Source organism: Pseudorca crassidens, chromosome 18 (assembly GCF_039906515.1).
Source record: "Pseudorca crassidens isolate mPseCra1 chromosome 18, mPseCra1.hap1, whole genome shotgun sequence".
Lineage (NCBI taxonomy): Eukaryota > Metazoa > Chordata > Mammalia > Artiodactyla > Delphinidae > Pseudorca > Pseudorca crassidens.
This window is the reverse complement of record NC_090313.1, coordinates 60,228,001-60,246,221: the sequence shown is the minus strand read 5'-3', so window position 1 is coordinate 60,246,221 and position 18,221 is coordinate 60,228,001. Positions and strand designations below refer to the sequence as shown.

The window sequence follows — 18,221 nt, the reverse complement described above, 5'->3', positions numbered from 1 at the left end:
CCACTCTGAGAAAGACGCTGCTTGATCAAAGGACTTAGGAACAAAAATTAAAATGTGTTTGAGCCTTATGGTAGAAACAGCGTCGGTTTATCAGGACAGGGACAGTGACCCCAAGGACGAGGCCAAGATGAGAAGCCTATAAGAGATGTGAATATAGAAGAATCCACCGCAAAACACTTTTTAAAGCTTCAAACCTATGCCAAGCTAATTGAAAAATGAAAACTCGGTCTGGCCCAGAGATCTGTTTGGTTTGACTTGCACAATGTGTTTTTTCTTAATTGAACCCAATTGTCCTGTTCAGTTTTCCAAGCACCACTCTCCTGTCATCTTATACCCCAACCCATAACCCAGCTATATGACTACATTAGTCCCGTATGCATTCAGGTTCACAGCTACTGGTATGTAATTTCCAGACTGATTTACTTTTAAGTATTAGATACTTGAACATATGCCGACTGCAGGGTTGACGGAGAAAGAGAACAATCGTAGGGAAAAGAGGAAAATAGGAAAAGGCTAGAAATTCCAGCCTTGCCATCTTGGGACGAGGCATCTCCCCACACCCAGCCCAATTAAAACAGCTGCAAATCGGCCATACCTAGGTCCAGTGAAATGGGTACCCGCCGTAGTCATAGCTGCCTGTCTCTTTCAACTAGCCTTTCTATATTTGGAGAAATTCCCGAGAGGCAGAACTCAGATTCCCAGCCTTCCTGGTAGCTAGGACATTGGCTCATGGTCTAGGTTCCTCCAAAGACCATGGCAAAACTGTGGTTCCTGGCAAAACTGTGATGTGGAAAAGGGCAAAGTGAACAAATATGATGTCTTTGCCAGCATGGAGGCGGCTGGGCCATCAGGTTCCCAGGGGCTGCATGATTGACTCCCTAGTAAAGAAGTGACACTGACGAGGCAGGAGGCTCTGATGCTCAGTGGACAAAGAAAAGAGCAGAAGTTTCCACATCAGACCAGGTCGGCAATGCAATTTTACTCCTGGAATCTTAGCCTGGAGCCCAGCCCTCTCAAGAATTCTTTGAACTACTCAGTATCATTTTATTAAACTCATTTTCTGCTAAATCAGCCCAATCAGCTTCTATGGCTTGAAACCAAAATCCATGACTGATAAAGCAAGCAGTGGTAGATCCATCTTTGAGAACCTTTCACTGGGGCTGCCTTGGGAGAAAGCCATTCGTGCTGATTTCCACGAATCCCGGCACCTGTGAAAGAAGCCCCAGATGTCATCAGGCCGCCCTTGTTCCCGCAGAGGAAGTGCACAGGAGAAAACTCTTTTATATCCTTGCTCTGTGAATCCTAACATGTACTTTCTGAAGTCATATCACATTGCACACCCATTACTCAGTACTCGTGGCAGTTGACTTAATTGTCACCATCTGCAGAAGAGGTCATTAAATTTTCACCACTTGCTACTTAGTTGTGGAAAATGTCAGAGCAGAGGAGTCTGTTCTCAGCCAGTCTAGGAGATGGTCTTGCTTTACATGGCCCTTGTAGTGACTAGTGAACTGGTTCCCTCTTCTCAGACCTCTGTGCAAAAGAGGCAAGCAAGACAGATTTTAAGCTAGCTTAGGATGACAGCAAGCTGGTCTGCACACTAAGAAAGGCTGTCGAACATTCTTCTCTGTTATTTCTGTCTGCTAGACAATTCTGTATTTACTATAACCAGTAGAGCAATTCTCATTTATAGTCCTCATGAGAATCCTTTAATGGGGATACTATTAAATCCTCCTTTTTTTTTTTTTTTTTTTTTTTGCGGTACGCGGGCCTCTCACTGTTGTGGCCTCTCCCGTTGCGGAGCACAGGCTCCGGACGCGCAGGCTCAGCGGCCATGGCTCACGGGCCCAGCCGCTCCGCGGCACGTGGGATCTTCCCGGACCGGGGCACAAACCCGCGTCCCCTGCATCGACAGGCGGACTCTCAACCACTGCGCCACCAGGGATAGCCCAAATCCCCCATTTTATGGGAGAAAAAGCTCAGATACATTAGGTGGCTTGCTTAAGGTCATAGGGGATCCAAACGTGAGTTTTCTGATTCGAAGCTGGTGGCTTTTTCTTCTACACGTCAGTGGCTTGCAATGTGGGTTCCAGGGATCTCCGGGATGCTTTCAGGAAGCCAAGGAGGTCAATACTATTTTAATAATAATAATAGTAATAATAATATCCAAAGTAAAGGAGATCACTATCTCAAAGGGCTATCTACACCCCCATGTTCTTCACAGCATTATTCACAATAGCCAAGATATGGAAACACCTCAGTGTCCACTGATGAATGGATAAAGAAAATATGGTGTGTATATTTGTGTCCTGCCTTTTGTGACAACATGGATGGATCTTGAAGGCACTATGCTAAGTGAATAAATCAGACAGAGAAGGACAAATACTGTATGATTTCACTTATATGTGGAATCTATACAAACAGAGTAAAATGATGGTTAGCAACCCCAGGGTTGGGGGAAATGAGGGTGCAAACTTTTGGTTCTAAGACGAATAAGTCCTGGACTCTAAGGTACAGCGTGGTGACTATAGTTAACAATACTTACTGTATACTTGAGTGTTTCTGTGAGCGTAGAGCTTTAATGTTCTCACTGTAACAACAACAAAATGGTAATTATGTGAGGTAAAGGATGTGTTAACTAACCTTATTGTGGTAAACATTTCGCAAAATATATGTGTATCAAATCGTCACATTGTACACCTTAAACATACGCAATGGCATATGTCAAATATATCTCAGTAAAGCTGGGAAAATATAAAATGTCATTTGCCCTCTTCTGTTTCATCCTTTTATGAGGGTGCAGGGGAATCTTCCAGAGGATACCTGACATGCAATATAACAGACTGAAGCATATGTGAGAATCCAGCTGTCTTCTATTAAGCCAAACATTAAAGAGATTTTCAAAACTGCAAAACAGTGCCACTCTTCTCACTGTTTTGTTCTGGAAAACATAAGTATTTTTCATAAAAAATATTATTTATGTTAATATATGATGGGTTTATTCGTTTCATTTTAAAATGGATTGATAACTTATCTTCAGTGTTCACAGCTTTCATTTCTAATACAGCAAATATTTATAGATGTAACCCACAGAAACAAAAATGCTTTGGAGTCCCCAATAATTTTTCAATGTGTAAAAGAGTCTTGAGACCAAAATGTTTGAGAACTGCTATCCTGCATTATAGCTGCCTTAAAAAAAAATATCCAGGGTAGATACAGATTTACCTTGTTTGCATTTTAACAATTTGATGCCAGTGCTAAACCTAGATTTTCTGTTTACACCTCGTATGTTCTTCCTCCTAGTCTTGCTTTGGATTGATGAGTTCGTGAACGACAGCCGAAAATCTTGAACTGTAGTGATTATAGACTCAAGCAGCTTCTTCCTCTCAGTTCCTAAAGTACCTAGTTCACTGTATGTTCGATTAATATTTGATCACTGGATGAGTGACTAAAACAGGTTGCTGTCACAGACAGAGGACCTTCTTGGGGCCTCTGATGAGCATGTGCGCTTACTCCTGAGTTCAGCTGCCTGCCAAACCCAGCTCAACTCAGCCCCGGCAAGGCCAAGTGCACTTCGGCCCCGGATGTACAGCGATCGTATACCTGTCTCTGTGCCTTTGGACCTGACCCCTGTCCAGAGTCTATTCACCCAAAAGACCCAGCTTAGCCATCCTGTCCCCTACACAACTCTTTCCTGGAGACACTAACCCACAATGATCATCACATTCTGACGTCCTGTAGGAGTGTTTATCCCCGTCACCTGTTTTGCCTCTTGATCTCATTCTATCCTGCACTGCTGTCTTTCTGAATCACCTGTGTCTATTTCATTTTCCCTACAAGATCTCAGACTTCACGAAGGTTCTCAAAGGTCTTCTGTGGTACCCACAGAATCAAGCACAGTGCCAAGTTAATAATAATCACTTTGAACTTAAGAGTTTACAAAATAATTGACACATCACCTCACTGTTTTCTCACCAAAGCCCTGTAGGTAAATTAGGGAAGGCCTCTTTTTATTATCTCCACCTTCCAGAGGGAGGCTTTAAAGTTCAGCAGCCTAAGGTCACTCAGCTAGTGATGGTGCAAACCTGTGTCTTGTGATGCCCTAGTCTGTGCTTTCCCCACTGTATCATGCTCTAGTTTCCTAATACATACCTATTTAATTTACTTGAAAGAGAGCTTTGAGAAAAACAACAGCTCTAGATCTATGAGTTAGGACAGTCAGGAATAAACCCAGGTCTCCTGATTCTCTCTCAGCTGCTGCATTTCACAGCCATCTTTTCCCTTGTGATTTTAGCTGTTAAGGTAGTCAGCACGTGTGCTGGTTAATCCTATACATAGTTCTCTCACAAGGTATACACGTTAAGTGTCACATAAATATCAGTTTTCCCTCTTTCTGCCCTATGTGGCTAATTGGTAACCTCATTTACTCATTTGGTTTTCGGGCAAAAATGAAGGAAAATATTCTGAGATAATCCAGAAATGCAAGTTGTGTCTATAAAATTGATTATACTTTACCTTTATAATTCCTTATCTTCTCTCTTCTTCTCATTCATTTGCTCACTAATCCCACAAGCATTTACTAAGTTCCAGGTATGAACAGAGCTGCATGATGCTGGAGGGACCGGCCATAAGTAAAAGAAATGATATCCCTGCCATTAATGAGATTATCATCACATGGTTGAAATGACATTTCTAGAGAAAAATTCTAAGGCATTAGAAGTGTGAGTTAGCTCAGTGTAAATTATTTATGGAGGTGATGAAGGACTAGAGAGTAAGAAAAAAGGAGTTCTTATTACAGAGAGAAATAATTTGGGGAACGCTTCATACAAGGGATGTCTTGAAAGAAGGATATCATGAGATATGTCTCAAAAGAAACGTAGAATATGGTCTGGGAACATGATCTCCATCTACAGCCTCCAGACCACCCCCAAATAATCAAACAGTCAAATTAAAAACAAATGTAGCCACCAGACAGGTTGCCTGGCTCCCCACACCCAGCCAGCTGCCACCCCTAGGTCCTTGCTACAGAGAAATTCTGGAGTCCACCATGGGCTGGTAGAGCATTTCAGGGGAATGGGTGGCATCAGAACTGGTCCAGGGCAAAATGAAAAAGTGAGTCCATACCTCCCAGATACTATGTACAGTGCATCTTCCCTCCCCCATGGTGCTCAAGTCTTTTAGGAACAACTCAACATGCCATGGACACCACATTCCTCTCTGACCTGCATCCCAAGCTATTCTCTGTGTCTCTCTCCTATGATGGGCTTCTTTCCGATGCCCATGCCCTCAGGAGTCTCCCCTGCTGTGCATCTCTGTGCCTCTACAGCTCAAGTTTGGATTAATAGTTGACCCACCGAGGTACTATAGGTACGCAAAATGGGACCCTTCACTCTAGCAGCGGGACACTGCAGTATACCAAGCACGCCACTGGGGGAAGACACAGTGGGGACAGAGGGATCTCGGGAGCTACCCAGACCACACTATGTGATTAGCTGGAAAGTCAAGCTACGTGTAATACCCTCCTGAATAGTTCACCATATAACATAAAGAAGAGAGAGCACACCACATGGCTATGTCAAAATCGAGAAGGTTGAATAATGACATTAGGACCAGATCACAGAGACCTTGTAGGGTAGGGTGGGCTCCGTCGTTGGTAATGGCTCGAGCATTAGGGACACTGTAGTTCTTCACAACGTAATGTGATAAATGTGGTGCTTTGTGAAGCCGTGGATGAGAGAGGTTGGGGGAATAACGGACTCCCCATAGGCCTGGATTATGAAGGCACCTGCTACAAGCTCACTTTTCAGACGCTGTAACCATTTCTACACACACCTTCTAGATCAGAGTCTCTGAAATGAGGTGTCACATGTGAGTTTCATTCTCCAAGCTTTCAGAAGGAATCACTCCAAAATCTACCCCCTTTTAAACAAATGGAAGGATGTAGTTCTTTAAAGATGAGGTTCCATCATGTGGGTCAGAGATGAATTTTTTTGGCAAATAAACCTTTGCTCATGAGCACGTCGCTAAATATGCAGTCTAGAAAAGAACACTTTTCTGTTGATGGATAGGATGATATCCACTTATTACAGATGACAAGTTGAATGGAAGAATTTGAAAAGTAGCTTTACTGTGATTCCAACAACAAAATGAGGCTCTGATAATTTTTTCAAATTCCGTTGTATCATTCAGATTCTATTTGGGTTTCATGACATATTGTTAGGGGAAGAAGGTGGTGGGTGGACGCCAATCTGCCTGGGATGAGAGATGTGGATGGACTTTCAGGTGTCCCAGTGACAGCTGACAATCCATGTTTGACGAATCAGAATTCAATCTCTTTACCTTTCAGTGCAAGATCGTCGCATTAAAGGCCCAACTTCTGTGGGGGGGGGGGGCGGGACGGGGAAGAATAAATCGGGAGATTGGGATTAACATATACACACTACTATATATAAAATAGGTAATCAACAAGGACCTGCTGTATAGCACAGGGACCTCTACTCAATATTCTGTAATAACCTACATGAGAAAAGCATCTGAAAGGAATGGATATATGTATATGTATAACTAAAGCACTTCAGCTATGCACCTGAAACTAACACAACATTGTAGATCAACTATACTCCAATATAAAATAAAAACTAAATTTTAAAAAAGCACAATTTCTGGGCTATGAAACACAATGGGAAAGGAGCGAAGGTCAGAAGAGCAAGAAATCGCCTTTCTAGGAAGCAAGGACCGGGAACCAAGGCCACCAGCTGCGGCAGGGAGTACACGACTGCTTGTACCACAAGGAGACTTTGAGCATTTCTTCCAAGTATCATGTATGGACTAGGGCAGAACACAAACTTTAAAAGCTTTTTGGAGATGCAGTCATAACAGTCAAAGAATTGAAACAAGGACTTGGGGCTTCACATAATAACCTCACTCAACATTCCCCCCCCACCCCCCGGACAACTCCTGCCCAGGAAGGGGGAGGGATAAAGGGCAGGTTTCTTTTCCTCTCCATCAATTCCCCATGTTCCTTTGCTGTTTGCTGCAGGAAGTTAGCCTGAGCCCCTTGGAAAATTCATAGATGGGTTTAATGAAGGCAAAGGGCAGAATTGTAAAACTTTACTTGATTTGGTTTTATTTTAAAATAAACACATTTTTACTACACTTTTAATCCTATACCTCTTAGGTTCTCGACACTGGTTGTAGATTAGCATCAGCTGGGTGTTCTTTTGTGTTGATAATAATGTCCCTGTGGGACCTGAACATTAGTATGGTTTAAGGTACTAATGTCAGAACTTCTGGGAATGGAGCCCAGGCAAAGTAATTTTCAAAAGCTCCCCAGGTAAATCTAATATGCAGCCATAGTTGAGAATAACTGCTATATTGAAAAAAGAAAAAAAACAGGTGTTGATTATAAGGATTTCAGTTTTAAAGTATCTGTCTGGCCTCAAAAATAATGTCTCACTGGAGGAAATTTCGCCTTTGAGATGAAAGAATGAAAAAGAAAGTATCAAGATGTAGAGAATCATTGGTGTGTGTGTGTGTGTGTGTGTGTGTGTGTGTGTGTGTGAGTGTGTGTATGTTCTATAGTTAGGGTGTTGATATAATTCAGTAGTTATTAACAGCCTTGGGAGCAGAAGCTTTTCTGACAATCTGATGAGGGCTCTATCTTCTCCAAAACAGTGTACATAATGCAAATTTTGCAGATTTTAGGACTATCCCTCTCTTCCTAAAACCGATGTTAAGGACCTCTGATATAATCATAGACTTTTATAACCACCATTAAAGAAACAAATAAGCAGATAAAAATAATCAGCCGTAAGAATCGAGAAACCTAAGACTGAGTCTCGATTTTTCCCCCTAAGTTGCTGTGTGATTCTAAATAAATTACTTAAGCTGGCTAAGCCTCAGTTTTTCTATATAATGAAATGTTTATCTGCCTATAGGGCAATGTGGTTAGTATTTTTACAATTTTGTAAAAAAAAAAAATCAATTCAGAGTCAATGAATACAAGTAAAAGTACTTTGAAAAGTTACGATTTATTGTCAGAGATATTCAGAATTAGTCTAAGAAGAAATATACAATTTCTTGGGTAACTGAGATGTATGTCTCGCTTTCACTGCTATGTACACCTGCCCCGTCAGCAGACCATCAATTATAAGGAATTCAGCAACTCTTGAGCTAACTCAGAGCTAACTCTGTATTAGATGGATGGTGAGTCCCAGCCCCAGTTGGCCTATATATTCAATCTCTCTCTCCCTGTGGTATGATGACCAGCCTTTAGTATTCATTTTCTGTCAAACTGCTAGTAAATCCGTACTTATAACTTGAAAAAATTCAGCATGTGTTAAAATACAAAGGGAAAGTAGTAGTTTCAGGGGAAATTAAACCTATGAACCAAAATTTGGTCTTTTTCACGGGAATCCTGAGTATTTGTTTCTTTCCTCTCCACCTCCTACCTGACCTGAGGACCTGGAGATTCCCACTGGTTCCCTATCGGAGGATCTCTCCCTAGTAAATCAACCTTCTTATTTCCCAAGGAAACACTGTCTCAGAAGTACCTTCAGTCCCAAAATATTAAAGTGTAAAAATCTAGGATTAAGAATAAAGCTTGCTTTTCACAGCCAGTGCTACAGAGTTAGAGCCATTTATCCTGACTGTGGTAACATGTTAACCAGAAGTGCAAACCTTATACACAAAGACTAGGTAGGGCTACCCTAAAAGAAAGACACCAGCCAAAGCCTTCATGTTCCTGGGTGTCAATGTTTCCTATTATTTCATTGTCTTAGTCTGAATTAAAAAAAATAAAAATGAGCAAGGAGTATCCAATACTCATACTGAATTTTGATTGCTGTTTTCCACTCCTCAGAAAAATATGTTGAACAAAATGCAGAGTCACGTAGCTCAAGCTACTGTCTGTTTGTTCATAAAGGAAAATGCTTTATATGCAGAAATTTCAAGTGAGAGGAGATCTCAGGTCTCCAAAAGCAGCTATTATCAAACAAAGCAATCAGAAAATTAATGCACTGGAGATGGCTGTGACCACAATCTTGGCTATCAGGGAGTATCTTCGTCTCTCTTGGTAGGAGCTTGTTTTTGAATTGCTTATTGTACCCACAAAGTCTATCTAAATGTTCTTTGCCATAAATCCCTCCCCCTCTTTTATAGAGTATTGCTTTAACTGTCTAGGTATTCTTTCCCTAAACCCTTGCTTACCATCTACTATGAGTAAGACACTGAAAAGAACGGTATTTGAGAGCATTCAAGATATTTTTGTTACATATAAAGAGGAATGGGCCACTGAAAGACCTAATCAGTTTGATTCTGCCCCTCCAAACCAAGGTCTCCCTAGTAGATGACCTATCTGTGTCCTCTTGCCCCAGCTGCTTTGAAACGGCTCTTCATCCCAGGGACCTAATGGAGGAATCTGCACTTCAGTGAAATGGCTCCATCATCCCTTTCCCTCCCTGACCACAGAAGTTGGGCCATTCTGGAGGGGGTGGTGTGTGTGTGTGTGAAAGAGAGAGAGAGAGAAAGTATGTCTTCTCCTCAAACAAGGGCACGGTACATATATGAATTCCAAGTGACTGAAATTTGGTGTTTTAGGTAATCCTATCTTCTGGTAATTGAGAATTGCCTCTTATATAAATTACCAGGTCACAAACAAATAGGGCAAAAGGCTCTCAAGGTGGTGACTTCCTTTGTATTAATCAGGAAAATGCACACCCAAGAGTTGAATAACAAAATCATATACTTTTTTCTTGGACAGTTGATATTTTGTTTCTGTATATCATGACTAATCATAATGGCTATAATTCATCACTTTAGAAGAGCAATCTACAGTTGTAGCTGTACAAAACTAAAATTGATTGAGACCCTTTGTCACCCTGGCAGAAGATAATAATTACATCATTATTTATTAACTATAGAGACAATAGCCAAAAGTCTTTTTAACTTCGTTTGATTTAAGATCTGTTATACATTATAGTCCAGCATACACAAGCCAAGCAAAATAGAACAAAATTAGAGAAAAATCAAGTTAGTGTATTTAATCTGAATAATCCTGCAAAGAAAGCTACTCTCATGTTTACCTACCATTGGTAGAACATCTACTCTGCACTAAGCACTGTCCTAGGTGTTCCGCATATTTCATTCATTTTATCCTCACCACATCCAGGGAGGCATGCTGGTTGCATCCGTTCTAATTAGTGAACAACTACACTAACAAAGATCCTGTAGATTAGTACAGGCAACACCTTCCACAGATAATATGTTCAAACATTAGAACAACAAAACACTCTTCTTGGAAACCGTGTCTTAACTTTTACAATCAAGAGTATTTTGAAGGATAAGCAAAACTGAATCTCAGAGGATGTCCCTCTTGGAGCCACATTTCTTCCGTCTCTCCTTGGCCCACAGAATGTTCCCAGAAACAGGCCAGGGACAGAGAGGAATGAAGGAAATGAAGAGTCATCAACCACACTGAGTGCCCTTAAGAACGGCTCTGACGTCATTTGCCTCCACCTTCCACGAATCCTGGGATGGCCCTGCACAGACAAGTGACAGATATTGACAACTCAGTCTGTGAAGATAGTGGCGAATGTCACTGGGGGAGATTTGTGTTAAGCATTACATTAACTCAAGCTAATGCACCCTCCTTGCAAGGATGGCCAGTGTGAGGTGACGCGAGGTTAGGACAGTCCAATCCATAGTTGGATGGTGATAAGCTCTGTTCTGAGTATGCAGAAGTTAGATTATAGATCCTCAAAGGAAGTTTTTCCACGGATAGCAAGAGTCAAGCAAGCGGTAGCTCCCACCTCTGGAATGAACCTGTGTTCCTGGCTGGATTGTGACCACTTACTAGACTCTAAAGGGTGGTCAGAAGCAGGGACCAGGATACTCCCTATTATACAGTTCTGAAGGAGCTGAAAACATGGGCAAGAGTTAGGAAGACAATTTTGCTGCCTCTCCCAGGGTGCCCCTGTGGTATCTACCCTTCACAAAGGAAGCAACCTTAAACTAAGTTATAAAGAGTATTTGAATCATGTTTCCTCTCCTTTCTCCATCATCCTGATTCTTCCTTTATGACAAACACATGATTGCCTGGCCTGACCAGTCCCAGGCCAGTAGAGGAAGACATTCCCACTTGCCCCGAACTGTACAATGGTGGTTGTGGCCAGCTGGTCCTATCATCATGGGGGAGAAATTAGCATGATTAGAGGCCAACTGTTGCCTTCATTCCCTCTGCTCCCTCCTCTGCCTGAGCCTAAGACCTTTACAGGTTCCCCAAATGGGAGTGACAAAGCAACTGACCACGGCTCACGTTCCCATATATATGTCTCATTACGTACCCAAATTTGTATCTGTCAATAAGAAAAGTCTCTGGCTGCTTACTTGTTTGTAATCCACCCTTTGGAATGTGCTACTTATAAAAATATTATTAAAAATATATAATGACTTTTATGGGACACTGGAAATGTGAACACCAACTCTATATTTAATGATATTAAGGAAATATTAAATTTCTACTTAGAAGTAGGAATGGTATTGTGATAGTATTAGGATTTTTAAGAGTGAATAGCTTATATATATGTGTGTGTATATATATATATATATATATATACACTAAAATGTTTACAGATTGAATGATATGATGTCTGGGATTTGTTTCAAAATAACATGGGAGGGTTGCCGCAAGTAGGGATATGGGTGAAACAAGATTGGCCTTGAGTTGATCATTGCTGAAGCTGGGCAATAGGTTCATTGTGCTGGATTTTGTTTTCTTTTGTTTTGTGTTGTTTGTATATGTTACAATTTTTCCATAATAAAAATTTTTTAAAAAGAATCAAAATTGGTTAAATTTAAATTCACATTAGAAAACATGTTTTTCAAAAATACTTTAAGATATGTGCAATTTTATGATTTAATGTTAAATGGAATAAGAAGATATAAAACTGCACGTAAAATATTGCATGCACATATATATATATATATGCATGGAAATGGAAGAATAAAACTACACAAAAAGTAAATTATGGTTGCCCCTGACTGGCAGGAATACATGTTATTATTCTTTACTTGTTGTTACTTTTTTGCATTTTCCAAATTTTCTAGAAAGAAAATATATATATATATATATATATATTTTTTTTTTTTTTTTGGTACACGGGCCTCTCACTGCTGTGGCCTCTCCCATTGCGGAGCAACAGGCTCCGGACGCGCAAGCTCAGCGGCCATGGCTCACGGGCCCCGCCGCTCACATGGCATGTGGGATCTTCCCGGACCGGGGCGCGAACCCGCGTCCCCTGCATCGGCAGGCGGACTCCCAACCACTGCGCCACCAGGGAAGCCCAGAAAATATATTTTGTTTTTGATTTTATGAAGTTATTTGTATAAGCCATGCTCATGATACGTAAGGTGAAAAAAAGTGTTGTAGAATTGTATATGAAATAGAATCTGAATTTGTTTTTAAATGTGCATGCATGGTGTGTGTGTGTGTGTGTGTACCTAAAATAAACATCATCAAATTGTTAATGATGATTATCTCTGGGTGTTGGCATCATTTGGTCATTTTTATGTTTCTTCTTCAGTTAATAAGTATAATGTTATAATCAGAAAAATATAGCATGAAAAAAATTAAACTTAGATTTATTGTATTTCTTTATAAGTAAAGGATTGTCTATATAGGGCAATGTAAATATAAGGAACCATGTAATATATATTTATAAAACAGATAAGTAAGTCCAAGGGAATTTTAATTCTCTTTGAAAGCATATGTTAAGCGGTTTTTTTAGACTTTTTTTTTTTAATGTGGACCATTTTTAAAGTCTTCATTGAATTTATTACAATACTGCTTCTGTTTTATGTTTTGATTTTTTGGCCACGAGGCATATGGGATGTGAGCTCCCCGACCAGGGATCAAACCTGCACCCCTTGCATTGGAAGGCAAAGTCTTAACCACTGGACTGCCAGGGAAGTCCCTGTGTTAAGTTTTGAACAATGCTAATATAAAATCCTGTGAACAGCCATTATGTGGTGATGCTCCTGCCTTCATATACTCAATTCCTTAATAATCATGTTTCATTTTCTGTCCAACTCCAGGTATATCTATGCCAATACCAGTCTTTGGGCTCCAGGATGATTCGAAGGTCTTTAAGGAAGGGAGTTGCTTACTCGCCGATGATAACTTTGTCCTGATTGGCTCTTTCGTGTCCTTTTTCATTCCCTTAACCATCATGGTGATCACCTACTTTCTAACCATCAAGTCGCTCCAGAAAGAAGCTACTCTGTGTGTGAGTGATCTTGGAACACGGGCCAAATTAGCTTCTTTCAGCTTCCTGCCTCAGGGCTCCCTGTCTTCAGAAAAGCTCTTCCAGCGGTCCATCCACAGGGAGCCAGGCTCCTACGGCAGGAGGACTATGCAGTCCATCAGCAACGAACAGAAGGCTTGCAAGGTGCTGGGCATCGTCTTCTTTCTGTTTGTGGTGATGTGGTGCCCCTTCTTCATCACCAACATAATGGCCGTCATCTGCAAAGAGTCCTGCAACGAGGATGTCATCGGAGCCCTGCTCAACGTGTTCGTTTGGATCGGTTACCTCTCCTCAGCGGTCAACCCTCTAGTGTACACACTGTTCAATAAGACCTACAGGTCAGCCTTTTCCAGGTATATTCAGTGTCAGTACAAGGAAAATAAAAAACCATTGCAGTTAATTTTAGTGAACACTATCCCGGCCTTGGCCTACAAGTCTAGTCAACTCCAAATGGGACAAAGAAAGAATTCAAAGGAAGATGACAAGACGACAGATAACGACTGCACTATGGTTGCTCTAGGAAAACAACATTCAGAAGATGCTCCTACAGATAATATCAACACAGTGAATGAAAAGGTTAGCTGTGTGTGATGGATTGGTTGCCATGGCAACTGCGGAGGGCACACTGAGCAATTTTCCCCTTATCTGGGAGGAAAAAGGAAAAAGAAAAGAAAATAGGGAGACTGGAAAAGATTAGGCCAGTCTAATGGAACCAACAATAATATCTATATGCCTCATTTTATTATGTCAGTGAAAAGCAGGGTTCAATGCCACAAAACGTGCACTTCAAAAATATTCTGACAGCATTTCAGCTGTGAGCTTTATGATATTATTTTTAACATTGTAAATTATATGTCTTTAAAATAATTAGCTTTTATTGTATAGTTACAATGAGGCCATAAATAAATCTAAATTTTCTTCTATTTGCAAGTGAAAAACTTGCTAGTGTGTTGTTAATTGATGGCATGAGTTGGTTACCTGTCGCTGTAAACAAAAATAGCTCTAAATAGTGAAACATTGGATGAATATAATGGCCTCTTACATAAAGAAAAAATTCTCTTTAAAACTTACCATAATACACGTTTTGGATGACAATAACAAAAAGACACTAAAGACAGTGTTATGAAATCTGTACTGCTAAGATACTTAAAAGAAATACTTGACAACTTTTTCAATCCTGCTTTTTCATAGATGCCATTTTGCAATATTCACAAAGTTGCTGGCATTTGCTGCACTTCAAATTAATTCTTCTCAGAAGTGAACAAGATTTTAAGTGTTATTTAGTAACTATTGCTGCTTTCTCTTCTACTACTTGTGCTTTATTCTGAATTTCCAGTGTGGTCTTGTTTAAGTGTTTGCTCTATTAGGTAAATTATCAAAAGGATAATCAAACATTACCAGATACATTTCTAGAAACTGCTTCTCCTAAGAGCACCACAGAAGCGTTTGGTAACTTGCTCTTTAATGACTGCGTCATGCCTGCGCTCCTCTGAGCAGTAAGAGGTATTGATGTAACTGTGTCAGGATTGAGGAATAAAGTCAGGTTTTTGGCTACTGACAGCAGTAGAGTCTTAGGACATCTCTGTAAAACGCAGGTGACCCACCTGTTGGCACCCATCAGATAAATCGATGCTTTCAGATCAATCTATATTATTTACTAAAACTGTTCAGCTTTGGATTCACAATCATTGATTGAGTGCACACCATCTGTGAAGAAATTTCCTAGGTACTAAGGATATAAAAATAATTAAAACAAGATCTTTGCCTTTAAAGAAAAGGACCTAATTTGAATGGCACTTATCAAAACAGTAATTAACAGACATTTGGAAAATCTGTTCAATTTATTTCCTTCTCACCTGGCTTAGAAACAAGTTTATTTCAACTCCAAGGGTAGTTTTCTCAGTAAGTTTCCTGACTGGTTGCCAACGAATACCAACCAAACAAAGGAGGGGGAAAATACCACTTGAGGTCAAAATCTGCAATTAATTTAGGAATATGAGCTTCAACTTGGACCCCAACTATGACTACCATAGTTTTGAGCAAAATATTATTCCACTTTCCTGAAAACAAACTCATTTATTACTCACTGACACTGGACATCCTACCCCCCAAAAAGCAGTAATATAATGTTTCATAGAAAAGTTTGTTAAGGAGACAGAGATTAACAGCAGTTAATTCACCTTGATATTATTACTCTAGGTTAAATTGCACATTCTTATTGGAATGGATGTTAGATATGTGATGACAATACTGAAGCATTTCTATTGAATGAGGAATAGTTTTTGCTGTATGCCATTAGAAAAAACTATATATTTGAAAACTAAAGAATGTGGGAGGTTCTGTTGTGTAATTTGGAAATGCATTAGGTCTGTCCTAATTATGTCCTTTTAGGTACACTGAAAGGGTTTTTTTTCAAAGCTAGAATTTATAATAAGCTGCTAGTATCTAGGCTGCATTTGAACTAAACTATTTTCATGATTATACCATACTAACTGATACAAATGTTAAAAAGTCTCTAATGTATTTTGCCTTAGTTTATAACTCTGCCCATCTCATTACATATTAGAGAAAAGACTACAGATTCTACACCGATATACTCAATCTTGATGAGAATGAACATAAATACTGCCTGATAAGTCTTTTGACTACATATATATTACAAATGTGTTATGTTTTTTCTCTCCATAATTATCTATTCAAGTGTATATAGACAAACATGTATCTGTATTCTTGTACAGACATGTTCCCATGCACTTTACTCAGTATTTATATATTTATATGGAGGAAAAGCAAGTCATTAATGAAAACACAGTATATACACGTGTGCATGTTTGTATCATGTCAATTTAAATGTGAATTTCATGTTCTAATGTTTCTATGACCTTCCATTGCTGTCAAAGCAGATTGTAACAGAAATGTCAGCTCTTTAAATAAACTGGATGTTGACCTAATTTTGTGGGAAGACTTTTAACACAATTCTATGAGGGTGGTGAAAACAATGCTCCTTTCACATAGTTGATTGATCCTAAATAAAATGGTACCTCTGGGCCCTTTGTTTAGTCTGGGGACGTTCTGATTACTAAGGCTTTTGTTTTTTCTTTTTTCTTTTTTTCCTTTTCTTCTTCGGCCACGCCATGCAGATTGCAGGATCTTAATTCCCCAGTCAGGGATTGAACCCGCGCCCTGGGCCGTGAAAGCGCGGAGTCCGAATCACAGGACCACCAGGGAAGTCCCACTAAGGCTTTTTAACACACCCCTCACTCCAGGGAAACAGTCCTTGAATTATTCATGGATCTGTGATCAAAGGACTCACTCCTAGTCAATATTGTTAAAGCGACCAACCTTATTCTACTTTAAGTTGAACGGTAGATTCTTCTAAGTTTAAAGAGTAGAATTAAGTGCCATAATTAGGGAAAACTTTCAGGTTAAAGCATACACTTAATCTACTTGGGCACAGCACCATCTCATGGTCACTTTTTAAAATGCTACCATAGCCAAATTGAACTAAGTTACTGTACTAATTTTGCACAAGGTGCTTCTTCCACTTGTGCATCAATGAAACATATTATAAAGTGTTAAATTATTCTGTGCCATATGTAACAAATACAGCAAAGATTTTTATGTCATGATTTTAATCAAGGCTATTCTAAAAGATTTCACGAAAGAATGAATAATTGTAAATAAAGTATACTCAAAAATAAATGCAACTTTTTGAGTCTATAGCTGTGTCCGCTAAAAGAAAGTTGCCCGAAACCTCCCATCTCATCAGGCTGGGAACTCCAGGTACCATCCAGGTGTTCTGAGAGTACAAAGCCTGTGCTTCTGGGGCTTGGTCATAGAGCTAGGACCTACCTGGTTGAGTTAGATTTATAGTAATGATCCCGTTTCTAGTTATCTGTAGCAGACAAATGTTCCATGTTTGATCACTATGTCTGGTTCCACCTGTGGGTACACGTGTACAGGTGTACCTGAAGACATTCACAGATACATTTACACACACACACACACACACACACACACACACACACACTTTTGCAGGAGCTAGCTTCAAGAATTCAAGTAAACCAAGGAGACGCTATATCATTGAATAAACAGGAAAGTTGCTCTGATTCATCATCTCACCTCTAAATGTAGGGAAAGGGAAATAGGGACAGTATGTATCTTTTCCAGGTGTTTACAGCTCCATGTATTGAGTACCTATCATGTGCCAGGTGTTAAGCTGGTTGCTTTGCTTACTTTACCTGATGGAATCCTCACAAGTCTACAAGGTAGGTATTATTATTCACTCTTTTTCATAGATGGAGAGACTGAGATTCAGAGCAGTTAGTAACATGCCTGAGGTCACACAGCTGGCAAGAAAAGTGACAAGTGCAAGCCTGACTCTGAAGCATAAGCTCTTTCCCCTGCTCAGTTCGGTACAGGAGAAAGAACACTGGGCTCAGAACCAAAAGATGCACGTTCCCATCTTAGCTTCCCTGTACACTGGTTACATGAACTTGGACAAGTCATTGAATAACCCTGTGCCTCAATTTCACTGTCTCTGAAATGGAACTACTAGCACCTGTCCTGGCTAACTAACAACGTTGCTTAAATGAGATCATGGCTATGGCTGTGCTTGATAATCTGTAAAACACTGTATAAATGTTGTAAATGTGTTGTTATTAAAAAGAAAAAAAAGCCTCTATACATTATTAACCATCAGAGCAAATTCTAAACAAAACTGTGGGATAAGCAACATTACTATTCAACAGCTTCTATCCTTTCTCTGAATGCTTCTCATTTTTTACAGCTATCTGCTTCTGCTTTGTTCTCACCATAGAGTTCCCTTCATTGGTTCTCCGCTGCTGACATCAAAACCTATTTACTTTATGTGCCATTCCCTCAGGTTTCTCCTCTTTGCTAGATCACTAATAAGTAATT

The 18,221-nt window shown here is 39.9% G+C and overlaps 1 protein-coding gene and 1 long non-coding RNA gene across 3 annotated transcripts in view; one reads left to right on the top strand and one right to left on the bottom strand.

Annotated features, from left to right (window-relative positions):
* Positions 1-16,252, top strand: part of HTR2A (5-hydroxytryptamine receptor 2A) — a 59,329-nt gene extending 43,077 nt beyond the window's left edge. For both annotated transcript variants that reach the window (XM_067712998.1, XM_067712997.1), the window contains exon 3: positions 13,093-16,252. In XM_067712998.1, the coding sequence (XP_067569099.1) occupies positions 13,093-13,892 (800 nt within the window). In that variant the 3' untranslated portion in view covers positions 13,893-16,252. The remainder of the gene's footprint in view (positions 1-13,092) is intronic.
* LOC137210936 (uncharacterized) overlaps positions 6,128-18,221 on the bottom strand; it is a 32,386-nt gene continuing 20,292 nt past the window's right edge. The window contains exon 4 of the long non-coding RNA XR_010936811.1: positions 6,128-6,376. This is a non-coding gene — a long non-coding RNA (uncharacterized lncRNA). The remainder of the gene's footprint in view (positions 6,377-18,221) is intronic.